The sequence below is a fragment of the Ornithorhynchus anatinus genome, chromosome X5, assembly GCF_004115215.2.
Source record: "Ornithorhynchus anatinus isolate Pmale09 chromosome X5, mOrnAna1.pri.v4, whole genome shotgun sequence".
In the NCBI taxonomy this organism is placed as follows: domain Eukaryota; kingdom Metazoa; phylum Chordata; class Mammalia; order Monotremata; family Ornithorhynchidae; genus Ornithorhynchus; species Ornithorhynchus anatinus.
Window position 1 is genome coordinate 52,168,629 of NC_041753.1, and position 22,572 is coordinate 52,191,200.

The 22,572-nt window shown below is 43.5% G+C and overlaps 1 protein-coding gene across 2 annotated transcripts in view; it reads left to right on the top strand.

Moving 5' to 3' along the window:
- PLGRKT (plasminogen receptor with a C-terminal lysine) overlaps nt 1-22,297 on the top strand; it is a 41,257-nt gene extending 18,960 nt beyond the window's left edge. For both annotated transcript variants that reach the window (XM_029056052.2, XM_029056051.2), the window contains 3 exons: nt 14,993-15,123; nt 19,093-19,202; nt 22,089-22,297. In XM_029056052.2, coding sequence (XP_028911885.1) covers nt 14,993-15,123; nt 19,093-19,202; nt 22,089-22,210 — 363 coding nt within the window. In that variant the 3' untranslated portion in view covers nt 22,211-22,297. The remainder of the gene's footprint in view (nt 1-14,992; nt 15,124-19,092; nt 19,203-22,088) is intronic.
- The last annotated feature ends 275 nt before the right edge of the window (nt 22,298-22,572 follow it).

The following is a 22,572-nucleotide window of genomic DNA, read 5'->3' on the forward strand; positions in this document are numbered from 1 at the left end:
AACTCTGATGGCAAGAGCCATGACAGAAGGATGCTCAATCCCAAGAATAAAATAAGGACGTGGAAAGATCCATCCCCATATTAGAACCAAACAGGGAAAGGCCAGCTGAAAACCATTTTACTGGCCAGCTGTTTTTGTGACAGGGCAGGTAGCCGTAGCTAGCTCACCTTGCCCCTCGGAGAGGTGGAGGCAAGAGGGCAGATTGAATTCTTGCCCTCTGACAGAAGATGATGAGGGAGCCACAACTGTTTTCTGCTCTGGGAGCATGTGTTGTTGGCTGGGGGCGGGGGGTTGGTCCTCCACCCCTGGGACCCTGTGGCGTAGAGCTGTGTGCCAGGCTTGCTCCACCCCATAGATCAATCGTAGTGAGGTTGATAAGTAAGAGGGAGAGAGTTGGAGTGCCTTAAATCCAATAGTTGTGAGTTTTTGTTTCTTGCAGAGAGGAATGAGTAACCGTTGGAAGTTTTAGAGGCACAGAGAGACCTGCGCAGAATGCCATTTTAGAAAAACGAACCAGACAGCAGAATGAAGTATGGGCTGGGGAAAGGAGAGACCGGAAGCAGGGAAAACAGTGAGGAGGCCAATACAGTAGTCCAGGTGGGATGTAGTAAGTGCCTGAACCAGCGTGGTGGCTGTTTGAATTAAAAGGACGGGACAATCTGAGAAATGTTGTGGAGGAAAAACCACCGGATAGAGGTAATCCCTACCAACAACAGGCTCCCAGAGTCTAGCAGGGGGGAGACAGACAACAAAGCAAAGCAAAATGAGTAGACAGGCAAGCACTTGGGAGAGTACAGGCCAACAGTCACATTCCCTGTCCACAGCGAGTTGACATTCAAGAGTGCTGAGGCTACAGAAAAGTGTTAACACCCTTTCCCCATCCAAAACACTCGGCATATAATATGTTCATTTCAAAGCTAAGTCAAGAGTATATTAAGTTACACTTTTCCATTTTTGGTGCTCTCATGCTCTATACCTCCAGGAAATTGAGGATGATTCTTTTTTCTCCGAAGAAAATCAGAGTTTATTAGCAGGGATAGTGGCTGCCTTATCCCCAAAAGAAAACATTGTGTGTCCCGGCTTCTCCCAGATCTTAGCAGAGGGAGCAGCACCGGGAGAGAAGCCAACTGGTGGAAATGGACATGCCAGCTAACTTTCCTGCTCATCTAAGTCTTGCATCAATATGTGAACGGTGACGCTCTCTTCTTATTAGTGGATTCAAAGCTCTCCTCCAGCTGTCTCCTCACTTTTGTAACTCTCTCATTCTGATACGCTTCAGTTCGCACTCTTTGCTCCTCCAAAGCTAACCTCTTGACTCTCCCATTTCTCACCCTTCCCCTCGTTGGAAACTCCCTCCTCAGATCCGGTCCACCTTCAAAGCCCTCCTGAAAGGGCACTTTCCCACTTCCCTAGTCACGTCGTCCCATCAGCTACACTTGGCTATGTCCATTTACGTCAATCCAGCTTTCTGCTGGTTCGCCCCGATCGGGTGCGGACACCACACCAGACTCCTTTTTATCCGCAACTTTAATTCTAAACACTCGGCTTCCCTCCCTCTCTGCTTCTGCTTCCAAGTCCAGGGACTTGGAAGTGGGGGCCCGAGGAATATGGGGATCTGGGAGGGAAATGCAGGGACTCTGGAGTGGGGTTGGGGGTTAGGAGCCCCCCACCACCCCCACCCCAGCCACACCCTCTAGGTTCTGTGGATTTCCACAAAGGTTTTCACGTGATATCATCACATTGCTCTGCCAAACCTCCAGAACGGACAGCCGTTATTTCCTGTCGACAGAGGGCCACCCGATTATCGCAAGTGCCGTCCGTGGCCAGACCGACTAGACCGTAAACCCGTTGTGGGCAGGTAACGTTTCTACATACTGACTCTGTTATATCGACCTCTCCCAAGCACTTGGTACAGCGCTCTGCGTAGAGTAAGCGCTCAATAAATACAATCGATTGATGACCGACTGATTGGCCACCCTATTCTGGGTCAACGTAAACAGTAAAGAATCAGCACGTTTGTCATCGTGTGTGCAGTGTTGGCTCTCCTAACTTCGAACAGTCAATCAATGTTAGAGCACCTACTGTATGCAAGACACTGTACCTTGCAGTTGGAAAAGTATATGATCGTTGCCTGAAAGGAGCTCACTATCTAGCAGGAGAGACAGATCCTAAAGTAAATTACAGATAGGGCTTGGATGGCACAAAAGTGCCGAAGTAGGAGTTAGGGTTTATAAGGTGAGAAGAGTAGAGATTCATCGAGGAAGGCTTCCTGGAGGAGATGTGAGTTCAGAAGAGCTATGAAGACGGGAAGGGATACGAAGGGTATGAAGGATATGGGAAGGGATATCCTTTGGATATGAAGGGGGAGGACGGGTGGGAGGAGAGGGCAGGGGGAGGGAGGATGTGAACAAGAGGTCAGCGGCAGGAGAAGCAATACCCAGGCCTATTGAGTAGATTGGTAGTAACGGTATTTAAGGCCCAGCAATGTGGAAAGTACTGTACCAAGCGGTGGGAGAAAATACAAAAGTGATATTTAGACACGTTGCCTGACGGGTTCACAATCTAAGAGGAAGAGGGTGGCGGTGGACGCCTAAGGAGAAATGTAACAGTAAAAACACAAAAACAGCCTAGAAGATAAAGACAAACTACGGAGTCTAGCTCTGGTACCCCTTGCCCTAGGGTAGGGATCGGGAAGGTGGGACCAGGGGCAAAAGGTGAGGGAAAGAATTATGTAGTAAATGGCCCAACTTGTATTTATGACTGGTGAGCTTTCTCGTGCTCAAGTGTTCTGTATGGGAAACCACGCTTTGAGACAGATATTGATATCTTGAAATGCCTTGCATAAGTGGGTATTTTGGAGAAACAAGAAAGAACAGAAGTGAAAAGAACCGGATCTACGAAGAGAGTATCGAAGTTCAACCCAAGCAAGAGAAGGCTGCCAGGCACAATATATATTAGTCTAGGAAACAACTGACAGGTTTTTCTGGGGGAAGATAGCTATTACTCACCAGTTTCTTATAATCAAGAATTAAAAATAAGTGGACTCAAATATTGACAAAATGTTGGTTATTCCAGTTATTTTACTTTTCACTGAACGTTAGCGTATGACAAGCATTTATTGTAAATAAGTATTATTTGCAGAGGTTAGGTCCCTTTTTTCTTTTTCATCCAAACAAATCTTCTAATTTGTCTTGTTTCTAACAGGATCCTGGAAGGTGATTTTAAATTTAAAAGATTCAAGAGAAAGAACAGTAAAATAAGAAGAAAAATGACTTGCCCCTCTAGGTGATGAGTTGAAATGTAGGAAGTAAATGGCCTCTTGTCATATTTTAATGTGATTATTACTTTAACAGTACCATATAAACCCCAACTGTAGATGACTCCACAGAGGCAAGAAAGATTGAAACCATACATCTCACTAGAATAAAACTCTTTATTATAGAGTGCTTTGGGGGAACCTTGCATTGGATGGCACTATTAAAAGTGGTGTGTGTGTGTGTGGGTGTGTGTGTGTGTGTGTGTGTGCGCGCCCTGAAAAGTGGACTGATCATAAAGAAAAACAAAGCGAAAATGGGGTAATTATTTTTCTTTAAAGCTAAATGATAAGTAAGTAAGAGCCAAGGTTTTGCCCCAAAGGTAAAAATTTGATTCCATACATTTTTCTTAGAAGGAAGAGTGGGAGTTAGGTTAGTGTTCTGTACGAATGAGAGACCTGGTTTTCATTCATCTGATCTGACTATCTAGCTCCTGCCCTGAGGCAACTGTTTTCTTCGCTTATTGTCTGAACCCAGGCCTGGGCTTTAATCATTCTATTCAAGGTAATAATAATAACAATTCTTATTGGTTTTTCTTATTATTATTATCATTGTATTTGTTAAGCACTTAATATGTGGCAGGCACTGTACTAAGCAGTGGGATAGATACAAGATAGTCATGTTGAACACAGTCCCTGTCCCACATGGAGCTCACAGTCTAAGTAGGGAGGAGAACCAGTATTGGATCCCCATTTTACAGATGAAGGAACTGAGGCACAGAGAAGTTAAGCGACTTTCCCAAGGGTGCCATATCAGGCAAATGGCAGAGCTGGGATTAGAACCCAAGTTCACCTGATTCCCCGGCCCTTGCTCTTTCCCCTAGCCCACACTGCTTCTTCAAGTCAAAATACTTCAGAGGAAGGGGGAAGGGAAGTGCTTAAGCGAAGTTAAATTTTGCAGCACGTCAAAGTGAGAGAGCACTGTAAGCAATACTGGTATTAAAATTCAATAGCTATCGCCAAAGAATGCCAAAGGAAGAGCATTTTTCAGGAAGGTGGCTGTACATGAAACCATAGTACCAGGAGCAGTTCTGGTTGGCTACTTCTTAAAACAGACATACAAGAGCTGGAAAAGGTTCAGAGAAAGGCAGCCAGAAAATCTGGGAGATGGAGCAGCTTCCAAGTGAACGTAAACTGTAACGACTAGGCCTTTTTAGTCCGAAAGGTAACGTGATGGAACTTAGACGAAATCATGGAGGGTATAGGTAGGGTGAAAATAGGTTGTCAGTCACCAAACTCCACAGCACTCGAAGAAGAAAACATCCATTTAAACTCAGCGAGCGAAAGGAAAAACTTCTTTACGGAATATGTTGTGCATGTGGGCTCCCTTACCGTAAGAAACCGTGTAGGCTGGAAACATCAACAGTTAGATACGTCGTAGGTGAGAGGTCCGTCATGGATTATTAGAGGAAAGAGTTAGGAATGTTCGGTGGTACCTACACCCGTGACCGGGTGAAAGAAGGATAACGTCCACCCAGCTTTTGGATCACAGTTGGGAGACAGAGCATGGGCCCGGGTGGACTTCTGGCCCGACCCAATAATGCCATTTCTAATGTTCTTCGATCAGCGCGAGACTTTCCTGGAAGCGGTATGTAGCCTGAGGTGGCTTTTTTTTAAATGGTATTTGTTAAGTGCTTACTATGTGCCAGGCATGGTACTAAGCGCTGGGGTAGAGTCAAGGTTGTCAGGTTGGACCCAGTCCCTGTCCCACATGAAGCACACAGTCTTAATCCCCATTTTTCAGAGGAGGTAATTGCCACACAGAGAAGTGAAGTGACTTGCCTGTTATATGACCCACAAATATTTAATCCTGAATCAGGGAAAAAAATGCATCAAGAAATTATATTAGCTCATTTTCTGTGTCCTCCAAATGCTCTGTTACTGTACTCGTACTTTGGCATAGACGTTTTCAAATGCTTTTTATAATTCTAGAGAGAGATCGTGTTAAAAACTAAGAAAGGGCGTACCGCTACTTTCAGTCTGAGAAATCTCATCATTGCTTAGTTGTCTGGATCAAAAGGTTTCTTGAATAAAATTTCAGTTCGTTGCGGCTGTAAATAAAATCTGAAAATGATTAAGGTGTTCTCAGATTTCATGCTACTTTTTTCACGACCTTCCTTCCTCTTCCATTCTGTCATTCGTTTTTATCTGACACTTAATATTTTGTCCTATTGTTTTGCTTTCCAAACTTTCTATTTTAGATTCCCGCTCTTCAGTCACCAAAGTCTATTATACCCAGGTTTTGAGCATCTAACGATTATTCAGTAAAATAAAAATTTAATTTTTGAATGTTTTAAAAGATGAAGAACTATTAGTAGCGGTAACGAGAAGCAGCGTGGCTTAGAGGAAAGAGCACGAGCTTGGGATTCAGAGGTTGTGGGTTCTAATCCCAGCTCCGCCACTTGTCAGCTGTGTGACTTTGGGCAAGTCACTTCGCTTCTCTGTGCCTCAGCTACCTCATCTGTAAAATGGGGGTTAAGACTGTGAGCCCCACATGGGACAACCCAATTACCTGGTATCTACCCCAGCACTTAGAACAGTGTTTGGCACCTAGGAAATGCTTAACAAATACCATTATTATTAGTAGTATTAGTACCAAACTGTCCTAATGGAACAAATTCCCTCACAATCTTTATCATGTAAAGAAGCTAAAAACAAATTAAGCAGGAAAATACCAAGCTCCTAAATGCCTGTATATTTAAATTAAGTTCAGCCCTTTGCCAATCACATTTTGCATTTTGAGGGAAGGCCGATCCCCGATAATAGGATATCGAAGTCAAAGCTGTAGTTTTGAGTGAATTTCCAAATCGAGATCTATCCTTTGCAGATGGGATGGGGAGAGATGACCCAGAACCATCAATTAAGAGCCATTTTATATCTTGATCTGATATCTGTGAGTAATATGAATTTTTATCAAACTAAAAGCCTGCATTTGGGATATGAGCTCATAGAACAAGATTTTTTAATATCATTTAATACCGTATTTGTATTCAATTTAAATCATTATCCTAATGAAATATTCAGTAGTCTGCACTTCAAATCCGTCTTCATTTCGAAGGTACTTGGATGTCAACATGTAGAAGTAAAGCAGAATTCAGGAGCCGTTGGGTTTGATTGTTGTTCTGTGTCAATATATTTTAATTTCAATTTACTGTTGTAAAAACATCTCTAGCATTGTTTCGCAAAGTCATTTCAAAATGGTAGCACTGGTAGGAGAAAAATATCTGAAAAAAATTACCTTTTAAAGATCTTGAAATCAGAATTGAGTAGATTCCTGGAATAATTGGATTGATAATGTCGGGAAGGATATGGGATTATCTGTATTATAAAGGAGTAGGAAATTAATTGGATTAAGTATTTTTTTTAGCTTTCAGTGGTTAGCTCTCCCAAGGGAAAGCCTCGAGGTATTTAAGATGGGAAAACAATAGTCCATATTTCAAGAGTTAGGAGATGAAAGGGACTTTTTTTTTTTGCCATTTGCAAAAACATAAACTCTCTCCATTATCTGGAAGAGGGGGGAATAGGATGAGCATAGATCATCGAAATCCACAAATAATCCAAATGTCTCATTTTGGCCTCCTCTTGAAATATCACTGTGTGGAAGGGAAAGGGAAGGGAAAGGGGAATAGCAAGAGTATGTCAGAGACAAGCTCTTCTTCCAGCACCAGGAGGGAGAGGCAGTTGGACGGCGGAGATCCCCCTGCTAGTCAAGGCCAGCTCAACTTCAGGCAATACAGAGTTTATTTATATACTGTTTGGTACAGCATCCCAAATGATAAGATGAGTACAGTATGCGGGAAATACTTTAGCATAGAAAGCAGAAACGGGAGTTTTCCGTTTTGCTTTGTTCTTGGTGATCTGATACTGCTTGTTCTCCCCTCCCCTTTTCGTGGATTGTGTTTGACCTGATTATCCTGTATCTGCCCCCAGCACTTAGTACAGCGCTTGCCACATAGTCAGTGCTTAACAAATAGCATCATCCTCAATTCTTCTTCTTCTTCTTCTTCTTCTTCTTCTTCTCAGTGAGGAGGTGATACAGCTGTAGAAGCAAAATGGTCAAAGCCCTGCATTTGTCCCCCTTTCTCTCTGACTTTCCCCTCTGCCCTAGGCCTGCTTGATTGCTCTGGAATAGCTCGATGACTTGATCCAATAATAAATAAATAATTATGGTATTTGTTAAGCACTTACTATGTGCAGAGCACTGTTCTAAGCGCAGGGGTTCATACAAGGTCATCAGGTTGTCCCACTTGGGGCTCACAGTCTTCATCCCCATTTTGCAGATGAGGGAACGGAGGCCCAGAGAAGTGAAGTGACTTGCCCAGGGTCACCCAGCTGATCAGTGGCGGAGCTAGGATTAGAACCCACGACCTCTGACTCACAAGCCCGGGCTCTTTCCACTGAGCCACGCTGCTTCTCACTCGAGCCAAGCCTGGCTATTTGCTTGATTCAAGCCGATGACTCCACTGACTCAGATCGAGTACAGTGCTCTGCACACAGTAAGTGCTTAATAAATACAACTGAATGAATGAATTTGAGATGAGATGAAACTACATCCTTGAGTTAATCAAGAACCATAGTTATCCTGTATCTACCCCGGTGCTCAGTATGGTGCCCGGCACATCGTAGGCGCTTAACAAACTCTAAAAACAAAATCACACCAGAAACAGCACTGGGATAGATCAGAGATAATCAGATAAAAAACGGTTCCTGTCCCACACAGGGCTCGCAGTCTGAGTGAGGGAGAACAGATATTTTATCAACTTTCTACCGATGAGGAGGCACAGGGATGTTAAGAATCTTGCCCAAAGCCAGGGTGCCGCAAGCTGCCCCTGGGTCTTATAAAGGCTCAGGGCTGCGTGAGTCTCTCTGCTACTGCCCCTCCCCATTCATGCAAGCAGTGTGGCTATTGTCCGTCGCTATAGCCCTAAGATTTTTTTTTCCCCGTCTACCGTAACTTCTATAAATCTATCTTTGATTTGTGCAGTTTGTTTTTTCCTCCATAAATTAATCATCTCGTTCTTTGCTTTATTATGCATCATTCTGTTTGTCTCTGACCATGTCTCCAGTTTACCGCAGTCCTTTTTCCCGGTAGAATTGTTGCATGATAGACTGTTTTGTGTTCAGTGTCCACAGCTGGAATAAAATATTACTTAGAATGTTGGCAGAATTTGATCCGGGCAATCCTCGAAGCGTTTTGATTTAAGAAGAATGTCACTTGGGCTTTAAAATTTACACCTTGTTCCAGCTTTACACTAGATTGTAAACTCCTTGGGGGCAGGGATCTTGCCAATTTGTTTATACTGTAGTCTCCCGAACGCTTAGTACAGTGCTTCATTGATTGCTATACAACACGTTTGTTGTGCCTTGACACCACTAGCCTGGGGAATGGAGGCATGCGTAGGAACTGCAGAAATAGGGAAAAAATTTTAAAAGTCCCGAAAGCGGGTAGGGGAAGGGAAGAAAGTTTAAAGAGGGCAGGGCTCAGCGTGTGAAAAGCTAGGGGAGAGGGAGGCCCCGTGACCCCCAAACCCAACCCTGAGAAGCAGCGTGGCCTAGTAGGGAGAGCACAGGCCTGGAAGTCAGAGGACCTGGATTCTAATCCCAGCTCTGCCGCTTGCTGGCTGGGTGACCTTGGGTAAGTCACTTCACTTCCACTGCATCTCAGGTTCCTCAACTGTAAAATGGCGATTCGTTCCTCCCCCCCTTATTAGACAGTGAGCCTCCACCTCTACAGGAGACAAGACCAAGTGGGATGGTGTTTGGGAAAGTCAGGTATCAAAAGTCCCAATCTTGGATCTCTTCAGCCCCACTCTGAATCTCTCAGGTTTACAGAGACCCGAGCAAGACTTGGGAGTGAAAGCAGTGGCCTCCCCTGCCCCCTTCCCCAACTCACAACTCATTAGGGGAGAGAAAATGACCCCCAGCATGTCTATAGAGTTGACACCCGTGTCCTATATCGATACCGTTTCTGCTACTTAAATTATCTGTTTGGTAACAGTAAAGTCCCGTCAAGCTCCCCCTCTAGGCTGTAGGCTCATTATGGGCAGGGAACACGTCTACCGACTCTGTCGTGTTGTACTCTCCCAACCACTTAGTATGGTGATCTGCACAAAGTAGTAAGCGCTCAATAAATACCACTGATGATGATGAAAGCTGCTGATTAGCCCTCTTCCAAGTCTGGAGAAGACTGTAATGCTAGGCATTCTTGTTTCCTGGACTTTTTAAAGCTTCTCATCACTGCGTTGTTAATAATTGTAGTATAACAGGTTATGTAAATCCCAGTGAGATATTAGGGTTTGCAAACTCCAGACCATAAAAGTCTAACTTTTTCCGAGACAAAAGAATCAAGAGAGTTTACTACAAAAATATCTCTTGCTTGAGCCTGTCATCGCCATATGGCTTGGCTTACCGTCTCCCCGTCGTTCAGAGTTGCCTTCTTAATGATCATCTCGTATCTCCCCCAGGCCTTCGTAGGATGTTGGGCAGGAGGTACGCACTTAACAAATGCCATTAAGAAAAATTTGCATTTTTCTTGCAAGGGTAAAACAGCCCATAACAAGTTGAAGAGATTTTATAAGCCCTGAGTTTAATTTACATTTCTTTGGCCATCTCCTGCATATGAGAATGAAAATTGCGTTCTGGGAATGAAACCTAGTTGACCAGGAAAAATGATAAATTATTTTAATTTCAAGAAATTAAGCCTGCTCTCTTTGAGCAATCGATACATTTTAGTGTGGTGAATATATGCTGCTTTCAGGTAAAGATTCCATTTCCCAGTGTGCAGGAATTTTTAAAAAGTAAAAGGCACTTGATAGTAATAGTATAATAATGATCATCATCGATCAACGGTACCGGGTACTCACTTTGTGCAGAGCGTTGTTCTGAGCCCTTGAGAGAGTATAACACAGTTGGTAGAAAGGATCCTTGCTCTCAAGGAGCTGATAGTCTCACAGTCTAGTAATTAATAATAAAATAATACTAATTATGGTGCTTCTTAAGTGCTTACTATGTTCCAAGCACTGGGATAGATAGAAGATGGGTTGGACATTCTCCCTGTCCCACGTGGGGCTCACGGTCTAATAATAATAATACTGATAATTAACTGTGGTAGTTGTTAAGGGCTTATTATGTGCCAGGCACCGTGCTAAGAGTTGGGGTAGATACAGTCAGCTGCAACACAGCCCCTTCCCCATTTTTCAGGTGAGGAAACTCAGGTCACACAGTAGTCAGGTAGCGGAGTTTCCGAACTCCAAAGCCGGTGTTCTTTCCACTAAGCCACGGCGCTTCTCAATTATTAATTAATGTTGCCCTGTAAATAAAGTACCTGGACATGTTTGAAAATATCATTGGGTTTATTAATAATAATAACAATAATAGTTATGGTATTTGTTAAGCGCTTACTATGTACCAAGCACTGTTCTAAGCACCGGGGAAGCTGTAGTTTGACGTGCCAGATTTATGAGGAGATATGCTCATCTGTCCTTTTGACTTTCTTCAAGGCAGTGATTTGGTTTCTTTTTCATTTATCCTCAGGGTCTGCAGTGCACCATCGCAATGCATTCTGAAAAAGCTTTAATTTACTATTATATTCTTCTCGTAGACTCTTTCCAAACTACCTTGTGACTATCCTTTTAAATTATTAAGCACATTATAAATGCTAAATGCTGGTTATTCCAGTTTTGCTACTGTTGCTTTGCTAAAAATATAGTCACTAAGGTTTCTTGCCTCAAATTTTGGTTTATGACCCAGGTGCCTTCATCCTCTGACAACCAATCAGTGGTATTTATTAAGTGTTTACTGTGTGCAGAGGACTCTACTAAGCACTTGGGAGAATACAACTGAGTTGATAGACATGTTCCCTGCCCACAAGGAGCTTACAGTCTAGAGGGGGAGACAGACATTACTTTTCAGATATGTACATAAGTGCTGTGGGTCTGAGGGTGGGGTGAATATCAAGTGCCCAAAGGGTACGGATCCAAACGCACAGGTAACGCAGAGACGGCATGGGGAAATTGAGGGCTTAGTCGGGGAAGACGGTTATTTTGGGTCAGGGTTCCTTCTCGCTGGGCTTGAGGCTGTTTTGGGTTTTTTAAAAAAATCTACTATTAGTGGTATTCGTTAACTGCTTACTATGTGCCAGGCATTGAACTATGCGTTGGGCTAGATAAAAGCTAATGAGGTTGGTCGCAGTCCTTATCCTCTGTGGGGCTCATAGTCTTAATCCCCATTTTACAGACGAGGTAACTGGTGCCCAGAGAAGTTTAGTGACTTGCCCAAAGCCACACAGCAGACACGTGGCTGAGCCGGCTCCCGGCCTCTACCATTCTAGAATTACCTTCCAGCCATCTCTAGTTTTGTTTAGGTGGCCTTTCTTCACTGTCCGCTACGAGTCTCCTTTTATCCCTCCGTACTGAGGTTGTTCGTTCAGTCATATCTACTGAGCGCTTACTGTGTGCAAAACACCGTACTAAGCACTTGGAAAGTACAGTTCCGCAACAGAGAGAGAGACAATCCCCCCCCCCCAACGGGCTCACAGTCTAGAAGGGGGGAGACAGACATCAAAACAGGTAAACAGACATCGATAGCAGCAATATAAATAAATAGAATTAGAGATATAGATACACATCAGAACATTAATAGAAATAGATAGAATTAGAGATCTGTACATATATACACAAGTGCTGTGGGGCAGGGAGGAGGGGTAGAGCAAAGAGAGCGCGTCGGGGCGACGTGGGAGGGGAGGGGGAGCTGAGGAAAAGGAGGGCTTAGTCTGGGAAGGCCTCCTGGAGGAGGTGAGCCTTCAGTAGGGCTTTAAAGGGGGGAAGTGTGATTGGCCTGGAATGTCCTCCCTCTTCACATCTGCCAGAGGGACATCCTTTGGGGGCAAAAAGACTCATTATGGCTTCATTTGGCTACCCCTAAAAGTGGCAGGTGGTCCTGTGTCTTACCCAGTGGATAGAATTGTGCCAAGTAGAGGCTTCCTGGGGCTGGTGTAATTCAGCTACTATATGGCTGCAAAAAAATCCTGAGCAGAATATCCCTGATACAGATTTTTTTTTAGTTTGCACCAATGATATCATCAAGGGGATAGACAGAGGTTAACAAAGCCTGTGTCCATCTCATTAAAACTGTAAAGCTCATTTATGGCTGAGGGCATAGATTATCTTTTTGTCATTGTTTAATGAAACAAATATGAAGTCGACTCAATGCGTTCACCTGAATGTATTCTGCATATATTAGAAGGTCAATAGAAAACTTTAGGGTAAATTGATTTTTTCCATATCGTGGTCATATTGGCACTCAACAATTACAAAGCCTCCCATTCAAAAAAAAAATCACAATAGGGCTAATTTCCAAGAAACGTCATTGCCTTCTTTGTAGTGTGCAAATGGGTTATCGGTGTCAAAATGAAATCTAATTATTTTGATGTTGTGTTAAGTGGCCTGTGGGCCTTCACTTAATTGCCCCTTCTGAAACTCAAAAGATTGGCAAATTAGAGCTGTCATAAATTAGCGGTTGTTTGTGATGTTTTTGATAAAAGTGATTATAGAGGAAGAAGTCCAGTGGAAAGAGAATCAAATGTAATAGTTCTGTAAAGATGGTCAGCACATCATTTCTCCTATGTGCAATTATTTTTAATGAGATCTAGCCCTCTTAATGTGTTCTCTACCAAAATAACTGTAGCTGTCTTGTAGTTTAATCAGCATTAAATTAGGCAGTAAGATCGACGTAGTCCAAAGGCATAATCAGGGCTGTTTAATTTCTAATTGTTTAGTCAGGCTGAATCAGTAATAATGCAGATACATAAAGGGATGAGAAAACTGTAACTTTAGGAAAATTGATTAGGTATTGCCATTTAAAACAAGCCCCTGTAATACAAGGAGAGAATTAGGTAGTTGATGATTTGGTCTGAAAGGCCTTAAGAAGGGAACCTTTTGTTCCTCTTCCCTTTTATTTATTCATTCTTGCTTAATCAATCAATCGGTGGTATTTATTGAGCGCTTACTGTGCGTAGAGCACTGTACTAAGCCCTTGAGAGAATACATCTTGTTTCGGGGAGGAGAGATGAAAATATAATTAAGTATGGGGCGTGTAAAGACGCCCAGGTTTTGTAGAATAATTTCAAGAATGTTTTCCATTATTAAAATGTTTTTAAAAAATGGCATCATGGATTATGAGTATATGGCTTTTTGGTAAAGGAATAGATAGATAAGTAGCGCACGTGTTCTCGGGTAGTTGGAAAATCAGATGTGTGACTGATATTCTCATCAATATCGTATGCACACAAAGATAGTTCCTTGATATGTGCCTCTCGATAGCCTGATCTAAATCTAGTTCGGGGACTTGCAGCCAGATTTGCGAAATGAATGAGAAAGTCATTAATGATTTCTATCAGTGAGTCGGTCAACAAGAAACTCCTGACCCCGATCGGCTCACTCCTTTCTACTTGTCCATTCTCTTCTGCCGCTACACACCAAAGCTGGTCCTCTTCGTTCTTCTCATGCTCACCTACTCGCTGGGCCTCGCTCTCCCCTCTTTTGCCTCTCACCTGCTCACACCCTTCTTCCAGCCTGGAACTCCCTCTCCCTTCGAATCCGCCAGACTACAGCTCGCTCCATTTTTAAAGCCCTTCTGAAATCACAACTGGTCCAGGAGGTGACGGTAGACTGTAAGCTTGCCGTGGGCAAGGGACATCTCTACCTACTCTGTTGCGTTCTACTCTCCCAAACGCTTAGTTCAGTGTTCGGCACGCTTAGGTACATATCTACAATTTATTTGTATCGATACCCGGCTCTCCCTCTCTAGACTGTAAATTCGTTGTGGGCAGGGAACGTGTCTGTTTACTGTTGTGTCGTACTCCCCCAAGCGCTTAGTACAGTGCTCCAAATACAGTAAGTGCTCAATAGATACGATTGAATAAATGAATGAATGAAAGAATTACCATTGATTAATTTCTCTTCTTCACATAGTATATTTCTCAACCTTTCACCTCATTACTTTTGCACCAACCGGGTACTTGTGTTCTCATAAACACCTCTAGTACTTCTGTACGTATCAATTTACATACCCTGCTACTTAAGAACTCGCTCATCTACATATCCCTTCCCCTTCCTCCTCTCTGTGAATTATTTTAAGATCTGCCTCCCACCCCCACCCCATGCTAGATCTAGGTGCCGCTTTTCGTTCTCTTAAGATTCATATTCATTCTTGTAGGGTTTTTTAAGCGGTATTTATTAAGCGCTTATGTGCCAGGCACTGTAGTAAGCGCTGGGCTGGATACGAGCTAATCAGGCTGGACACCATCCTTGTCCCACGTGAGGCTCACACTCTTAATCCCCATCTTACAGATGAGGAAACAGAGGCACAGAGAAATTATGTGACTCGCCGAAGGTTTTTGCTTTTGGTCCGGGTTGGGAGCTAAATGCCACGAAGCCAAGATGGGCGATGGAATCTCAGAAGTTCACTCCGTGCCTGTGTTAGGAAGGCTTTCCCTGCCGGGACTGGGCTTAGTACATTTCAATCCAAGATTACCTAAAGGACTTTGCTTATTCTTAACATTAAATAGCAGCAGTGAGAGGTGATTGGACCAAAAAGGGGTGTGGGTTGGCCCAATAGAGACTCTCTAATCTACCCAATTTTAAGCTGTGACACTTACCAAATCTAGAATTCTCCCCTCAGCTGGAAAGACAGCTAATGATGCAGAATGAAATGCGGGAACGACAAATGGCTATGCAGATCGCCTGGACGCGGGAATTCCTCAAATATTTTGGAACATTTTTTGGCATTGCTGCAGTATCTCTAACGGCTGGGTAAGTGTGATCGTTTAGTAGTACTTCTAGGTAAAAAACAAATAACATTATATTATGCCATTCGTTGTTTCTCCTTACCCTATAACAGTCTCTAGAACTGGGCTGAAGTGCAATTCTTACGTGACGAATTAGTATATATACAAAACAGTTGCTTCCGTCTCCTCCCTTAGTGTGCATTTGCCTGTTTCTCTTCATTAGCAGCAAATTATTGTCGTTGGCGTGGCCGAGGCAATGCAAATAGATTCTACACTGCTTTCTGCATTACTAGCCCGAATGATAGATCAGGAGCAAAAATTGTGTTCCTTGGGACAATTCCAATGTGAGAGCCAAAGGAACATAGTTTAGCTGCAAAGAAAATGAAGGGCCCTGTAATTTGGGGGTGATGGATTAAGTAGAATTTCTTGATTTGTAAATTTAATCCTATGGTCTATTTGGGCATCCTAATATTGATTCTTCCTCGGTGACATCTGTATCGATTCTCTCCGTATGTATATTTTTTAGGTTTACGTAATCCTAGAAAGAGATTCATTAGATGCATTTTTCTGTATAATTCAACCATAAATTTAGTTGTAACCGGAAAATTCCATCGACTAGTGGTATGGGGAAAAAAATGTGGGACTTGCTCACTCCATTCCCCTCCATGCTCAATTTCACCAAACCACATCCCACCCCTCTTTCCACACCCTCCTAAAAAGTCATTCACCACCAGGCATTCCCTGACTGATTTTTTTTCCTCCCCCTCTGTCCCCCCCCACCACACACACACACACACACACACACACACACTTTTTTGGTCATGCTATTCATATTATTTATATACTTATATAGTGTTTATACTGTAAGCTGGTTGTGGGCAGGGAACACTTCTACCAACTCTGTTACATTGCCCCGCCCAAGCACTTAGTACAGTGCTCTGCACAAGATAAGCACTCAGAAAATAGAATTGATTGATCATTCACCTGTGCCTGTTAGTGATACCTAAATTCTCACTGTTCACTTTAATATATTCATCAGTTTATGTTTATCGACTCCTTCACCGGAATGTAACCTTCTCCAGGGCAGGAATTACATCTCTTATTCCTTTTACATGTTCCCCGAATACCTAGTACAGTGTTCTGCACACAGAAGACACTCAATACTGATGGGGTATATTCAAGTGTGAAATAATTATCCTGTATTGTTCATAACAAGAAGAATGACAATCACAATAATAACTATGGTGTTGAGCGCTTACTATGTGCCGAGCCCTGTTCTAAGCACGGGGGTAGATACAAGGTAATCAAGTCGTACACAGTCCCTGTCCCACGTGGGGCTCACAGTCTTAATCTCCATTTTACAGATGAGCTAACTGAGACACAGAGAAGCGAAGTAACTTGCCCAAGGTCACACAGCAGACATGTGGCAGAGCCGGAATGAGAACCCACACCCTCTGACTCCCAGGCCCGTGCTCTTTCCCCTAGGCCATGTCGCTGAATATTTTAATATTGAAATAGTTTGCAGTTATCTAAAATCTAGGTATTCTCCTCTTTGCTGACTTCGACACAGAATCCACGTATCGTGAAGGGTTCTTTGTAAGTAGGGAGTCGAAAGAGCAAACTGTTGGGAATGCCAATCGCCGTTTAAGTATTTCCTCCATGCTCCATTCCCGTACACCCTAGAATTTGTCATAGAAATTCAATGGGAAAAATTGCCTGGCTTCTCCCAGTGTCAGGTTAGTCCCACCCACCCTCACAGGGAGTGACGTTTCGACATTTACATAAAGTAGGTCACCCACATACACTCAAGCAGACACACACCTGTCTTCCAGGGAAGTAGGACTGTGGCCCATTGTGTGTGTGTGTGTGTGTGTGTGTGTGTGTGTGTGTGATATTAGATAACTGCAAAATATTTAAATACTAAAATATTAAGCAGCGTGGCATAGTGGAAAGAGCACGAGTCAGAGGCTGTGGGTTCTAATCCAGGCTCCACCACATGTGGGGAGATGCATTTTGCCCATCTCTCCGGCTCGAGCCCTCCTAACCAGTCAGCTGACTGGAAGACAGTGAGAGATAGCAACAAGAAAGCAGCAAGATAGCAGCTCCCATAAGGGAAGGAGTACGAAGGCTTCCTCCCACCCCCTAACTCTCATAAGGCCAAATATCTAAGCAGCCTAACTATCGACGGAGTGCAATCCATTATAATGAAACGCAATTCATTCCTCTTCTCTCCAGACTTATCCCCTTTCTCCCAGAGCACTCGTGCACCCATAGCATTTCTGTTCACTTCAACTTAAATGTCCTTCTAGTTAAGCCCTTACTCATCTACATGTCTATTTTTCCTTTCTCTTCTTCTTTCTGTTAAAAAATGTTTTATTTATCTCTCCGGCGAGAATGAATATGCCTTGAGAGTGGAGACTGTGTTCGCTTACTATTGTACTCTTCCAAACGCTTACTACAGTGAGGCCTGGCCCTGGTTCTTAATATGCATGTGAGCAATCAGTTGGCCAGCTCAAGAACTGTGTTCTAGCTGGCAGCAAAACATAAAACCACATGGAATCAACCCACATTCCCATTACTGGCATCGGATAGATTATGTCGTTGTAAAACAACATGATAGGATGAGGAGGTCACACATTCCATGAGAGAAACGCCCATGCCGTCTGACCCTGATTTTGAGGCCAGCCAAATGAGATTTGGGCTGACGTCTCCACATCGAAGCCACCTGCAAAGAAGCACAACAGAACGGGTGTTCAGACAACCCGGGTCTTGAGACCACGTGGTCAGTATTCAAGGACACCGTAATGCAACACAGCCGCGGATCTTCTTGGCTTTACCGAAAGAAAACACCAAGATAGCGTCCAGGGAAATGAGAGATAATGAGGTCAATCAGCTGCTGGAGGTCGTGCATAATCAACATTGAGCATGGATCAACAACTGGAACCCTGCTGACAAAACAGTGGTCTCTTAATCATATTGATTGAGCACTTACTGCTTGCAGAGCACTGCGCTACGCACTTGGGAGAGTATAGTATTAACACGGTTGGTAGACACGTTCCCTGCCCACAGCAAGCTTACAGTCGAGCAGGGGAGACAGACGTATCATACTCGTTTTACAATGTCATAATCTATTAGATGCCGGTAATGGGAATGCCGGTCGATGCGTGTGGAAAAGTGGAAATAAATAAACAAAGGAAATGTTTCCTAAATGCTTTGATTCCCTTACCAGCAACACCTGTCCTTTATCTCATGTTTTCAAGCCAATAGGTTTTTTTTATAAATAGCCAGCGTATTCGGAATCATCTCCTTTAGGTATTAATTAATCATGGGGCTGCTGTTGGTTGATTGCTACTGGGGTTTATTAACAACTGGATTTTCGAAGGACAAAGTTTGACACGGAAATACCCTCTTTTAAGCTTCTCTTTTGCACCTGAGTGCAAGCTGAGATTGAACCCTTTTGACGTGTCAATAAAGCCGGCAGCTGTGGTGTACAAATGGGAAAGATATCTGGGTTGCAAAGGGGAGAATGAAAATGTGGCCTTCTATCGCCTTTGGATTCCAGCGTGCACCACCATTTGACCAAAATAAGTGAAGTGCTTGATCAAACCAAGAAAAACCAGGCTACTCGACAGCTCAAGCTGAATCACTTGTTCCAAGTGGAATAGCTGCTCCGAGTCAGTTATGCAGGGCGCGACGACTCCCCACTGTCCTCTTTTGTTTGTTTTCTCTTGGGAACACCTATTCCCCGCAAAGTGACGCGACACCATATTCACGAATGAGGGATTCTCGGTGAGGATTCCACAGGGAGCACATACCTCCAAAAAAATATGAGTACATACAGTCCACAATGAGTCAGACCTTAAATAGAAATAGAGGTATTTGTCCTGAAAATCAGGTAAGATTTTTCCAGGGGTGTTAAAAGTATCTTTTTGGAACTGCTACCCATGCAGGAGTGTTTTAATCGCCGCTGTTTCTTTTTCTTTTTTTTGAACAGAGCAATCAAAAACAAGAAACCTTTCCTCTTTTTCCCACTAATTCCTCTAAGTTTCGTCTTTGCCTATGAATATGACATGGGTTATGGAACCCTTCTACAGAGAATGAAAGGTAGGCCTTGAGAAAATGACAGCTGGTTTCACTATCCTGTTCTCTAGTATTCAGCGTGCATAACCAATTCAACGAATTATCGTGAGGGTCACTTCAGTGACAAGTTGCGTATGACGTAGCTCCTGACCCCGTGAGTCTGAGATCAAACGGTGGGTACGTCTGCACGAGCCAAGCATATTTTGGAGCCAAGTCACTTAACTTCCTGTGCCTCACGGTCCCCATATATAAAATGGGGATTCAGTACCTTCTCTCCCTCCTACTTAGTCCCTGTCCCACATGGGGCTCACTGTGTCCGACCTGATTATCTTGTATCTACCCCAGCTCTTAGTACGGTGCTTGGCACATAGTAAGTGCTTAACAAATACCAAGTATTATTATTATTTATTATTACGTGTTTCCATGGAGTTCAGTTAGCCTGGTAGTAGAGTGAGGGAGGAGCACAGCTTCTCGCAAGCGGCATCTGTTAACTGGGTGGATTCCCAGCTCGATCTTGCCCAATCTATCTATCATTTTTCAGTTCTCTTGGGCTGAATTGTGCCAAAAGGTACTAGTTGCCAATCCTTCTTTGATTGGTTTATCGATTGAGTGGTCGGCTAAGTAAGATCACATTAACATCACAAGAGAAAAAGGTCATTTGGCAGTCATTTGACTGTAGCCTCCTCCTGGCTAGGGATCGCGTGTATCGACTGTATCGTGCTCTCCCAGGCGCTTAGTGCAGTGCCCTGCACACAGGAAGTGCTTAATCAATACCTTTGATTAATTGATTGATTGGGAATGTTTTTCAACCGGGGGTCAGGCTTGCCCTGTGCTGACAAGCCCTACCCGAATGCCTCTCTGCCGGCTTGACCCTGTCTTACTCACGAAAATAATCTAATATGCAAAGAACATGTCAAAATTATGAACGAAGGCAGTGTGTTTATTTTTCAGTAGCATTGTTGACTCACAGCCTTAAACGTAATATAATTAAAAGTATGTAATACTCTTGTAGGAATAGAACAGGATGGAGCTAGCTACCTAGTCCACCAAGATATCGGAAAATCAAATGCTGCCTTGTGTTCAGCCAGTTCACGTCTATTAAGATAAGAAAAAGCTCAGGAAACCTGGGCTACGGTCCTCTTTTCACCTGTGTCTATGCACACAAATTGCCTGGATAATTCAGCCTTCAGAAGTACGTGTTGACTCCAATCATCTGGACATCTTTGTAGAGTCATCCTGTTTTGAAGTATCCGGTTGATTTAAGCCAGGGTGCATTCAATATCCAGATAATTTGAGTCTGTAAAACTACGCTCCGATAGACAGATGACGCCAGTGGGAGATAGTATTCCCAACTAATTTTCCAGTTTCCGGCACCCTTATGCTCATGAAATTTGGGGTGTGAATAGCAACTCTCTGCCAAGGAAGCACGGATCACTAGTTCTGCAGCCGAGCCTACTCCACGAACCCTAACGTCCCCAAACGGCTGTAATTGACATGCAACATTTCAGATGGCCTTTCCACCTCTCACCCTCGATTGGTTTCCATCATTCGCTCAACGTCACTACCTCTCTAAGCAATCTCCGTATCGTTCCTCGAGTCCACGCGGGCCGACGGCATATCGGGGGTGGCAGGTGGAATAGTCGCGTCTCTCCGGCTCCTTTGGAGGGGCTCCCGAGTAAGAACGCCTCAAACCCAATTTTAGCATTTGGCATGTGAACGTCTTAGATGGAAAAAGAATCTAGAACCCCGGTAATTTTTAAGCAGCTGACAATAGCTGCTCAATTCTAATTTTCTTTTCACCTCTAAGGGTGGTAATGGTTTGAAAACATAGCGATTGCAGTATTCCACTATATAATGGATGTCATTCATTTTAAACAATGGTGTAGCTTTTCTTGTACCTTCCTATTTAATTTTTGGGCCAAAGGCAGTGGAAGCAAAGTTTCAGAAGTTTGGGTGAAAAATAATATAAGAAAATTGAGATTTTTTTTTTTTAATGGGATTGGCTCAGTGCTTACTGGGTGCCAGGCACTGAACTACATGCTGGGGTAGATACAAGCTAATCAGGTTGGACACAGTCCCTGTCCCACCTGGGAGCCCCATGTCTTAATCCCCATTTTCCAGATGAGGTAACCGAGGCCCAGAGAATTGAAGTGACTTGCCCAAGGTCACGCAGCAGACAAGTGCCAGATCCAGGATTAGAATCCGGGTCCTTCTGACTCCCAGGCCCACGCTCTATCAGTTAGGCCACGCTGCTAGAGAATTCGCTACTTACCATTTGTCCAAATGCTGCCTGACAGAACAGCACAGGAATCCCTCCTCTCCTCATCCAAACCCCCTGTCAGTATGTCTCCGTGGCTCTTCTATCTCTCGCTCCGCCACTGTTGCCTGCATTAGTTATAAGCACCCAGGAGGCCAAGCACAGTGTCTTTGGAACTTTCTACATCACCACAGGGTTCGTATATCATTTCTGATGAGGAGGAGGATTTAGCATTCAGTTTTCTAAAATAGTTCTCTAGCAACGAGTGTACTTGTTTCCAAAATCTAAAACTGGAAACGATATCAACTCCAACTGAAAGAGCCCAGGCCGGGAAGTCAGAGGACCTGGATTCTAATCCCGGCTCTGCCACGTTCCTGCTATGTGACCTTGGACCTCAGTGCCTCAGTTTCCTCACCTGAAAAATGGGGGTTCAAAATCTGTTCTCCCTCCCCCTTAGACTGTGTGAGCCCCCCCTGAGACGGGGCCTGTATCCAACTGCCTCTCCTGCATCTACCCAGTGTTTAGTACGATGCTTGGCACTCATTAAGCCCTTAACAAATACTACCGTCATTATCGTTTTTAATAAGTCGTTCTCATAAAGTATCTCTTAAGGTCATTAATCAGTTTCTTGCATTTCATGTGCTTTATTTAAGGTGAAGCCGAGAACATACTTGAAGCAGAAAATGATAAATTGCAGCTCCCAAAAGGAATGATCACATTTGAAAGCCTGGAAAAAGCCAGAAGAGCTCATAGCAAATTCTTCATAGAAAAATGAAGAGATATTTTTAACAATCAATACTCAAAGCATAAATGATTTGTGTGAAATCTTGTTTTTTTCTTGATATTAAAAAAGGTCAAGTTATTTCATATGTGCTTTTTTTAAAAAATCAGAATGTAGCACATTTAATCTGTGATTATGGATAATACTCCTGAAGGGCAATATTTCCTTTTTACATCTTTCATATGCAGTAGTTGGGTTGCAAAGCATCCAGAACTACGATAGTGAACGGTATTGTTTTCAACTCTTCGGCACCAGTTTCCTGTGGCTGCCACTCTTCAAAAATCTTAACCCTTAATAAGAATGACACCAACTAATCTATCAACTACAGTCAGGGAGCAGTGAGGAGCAGCGTGGCC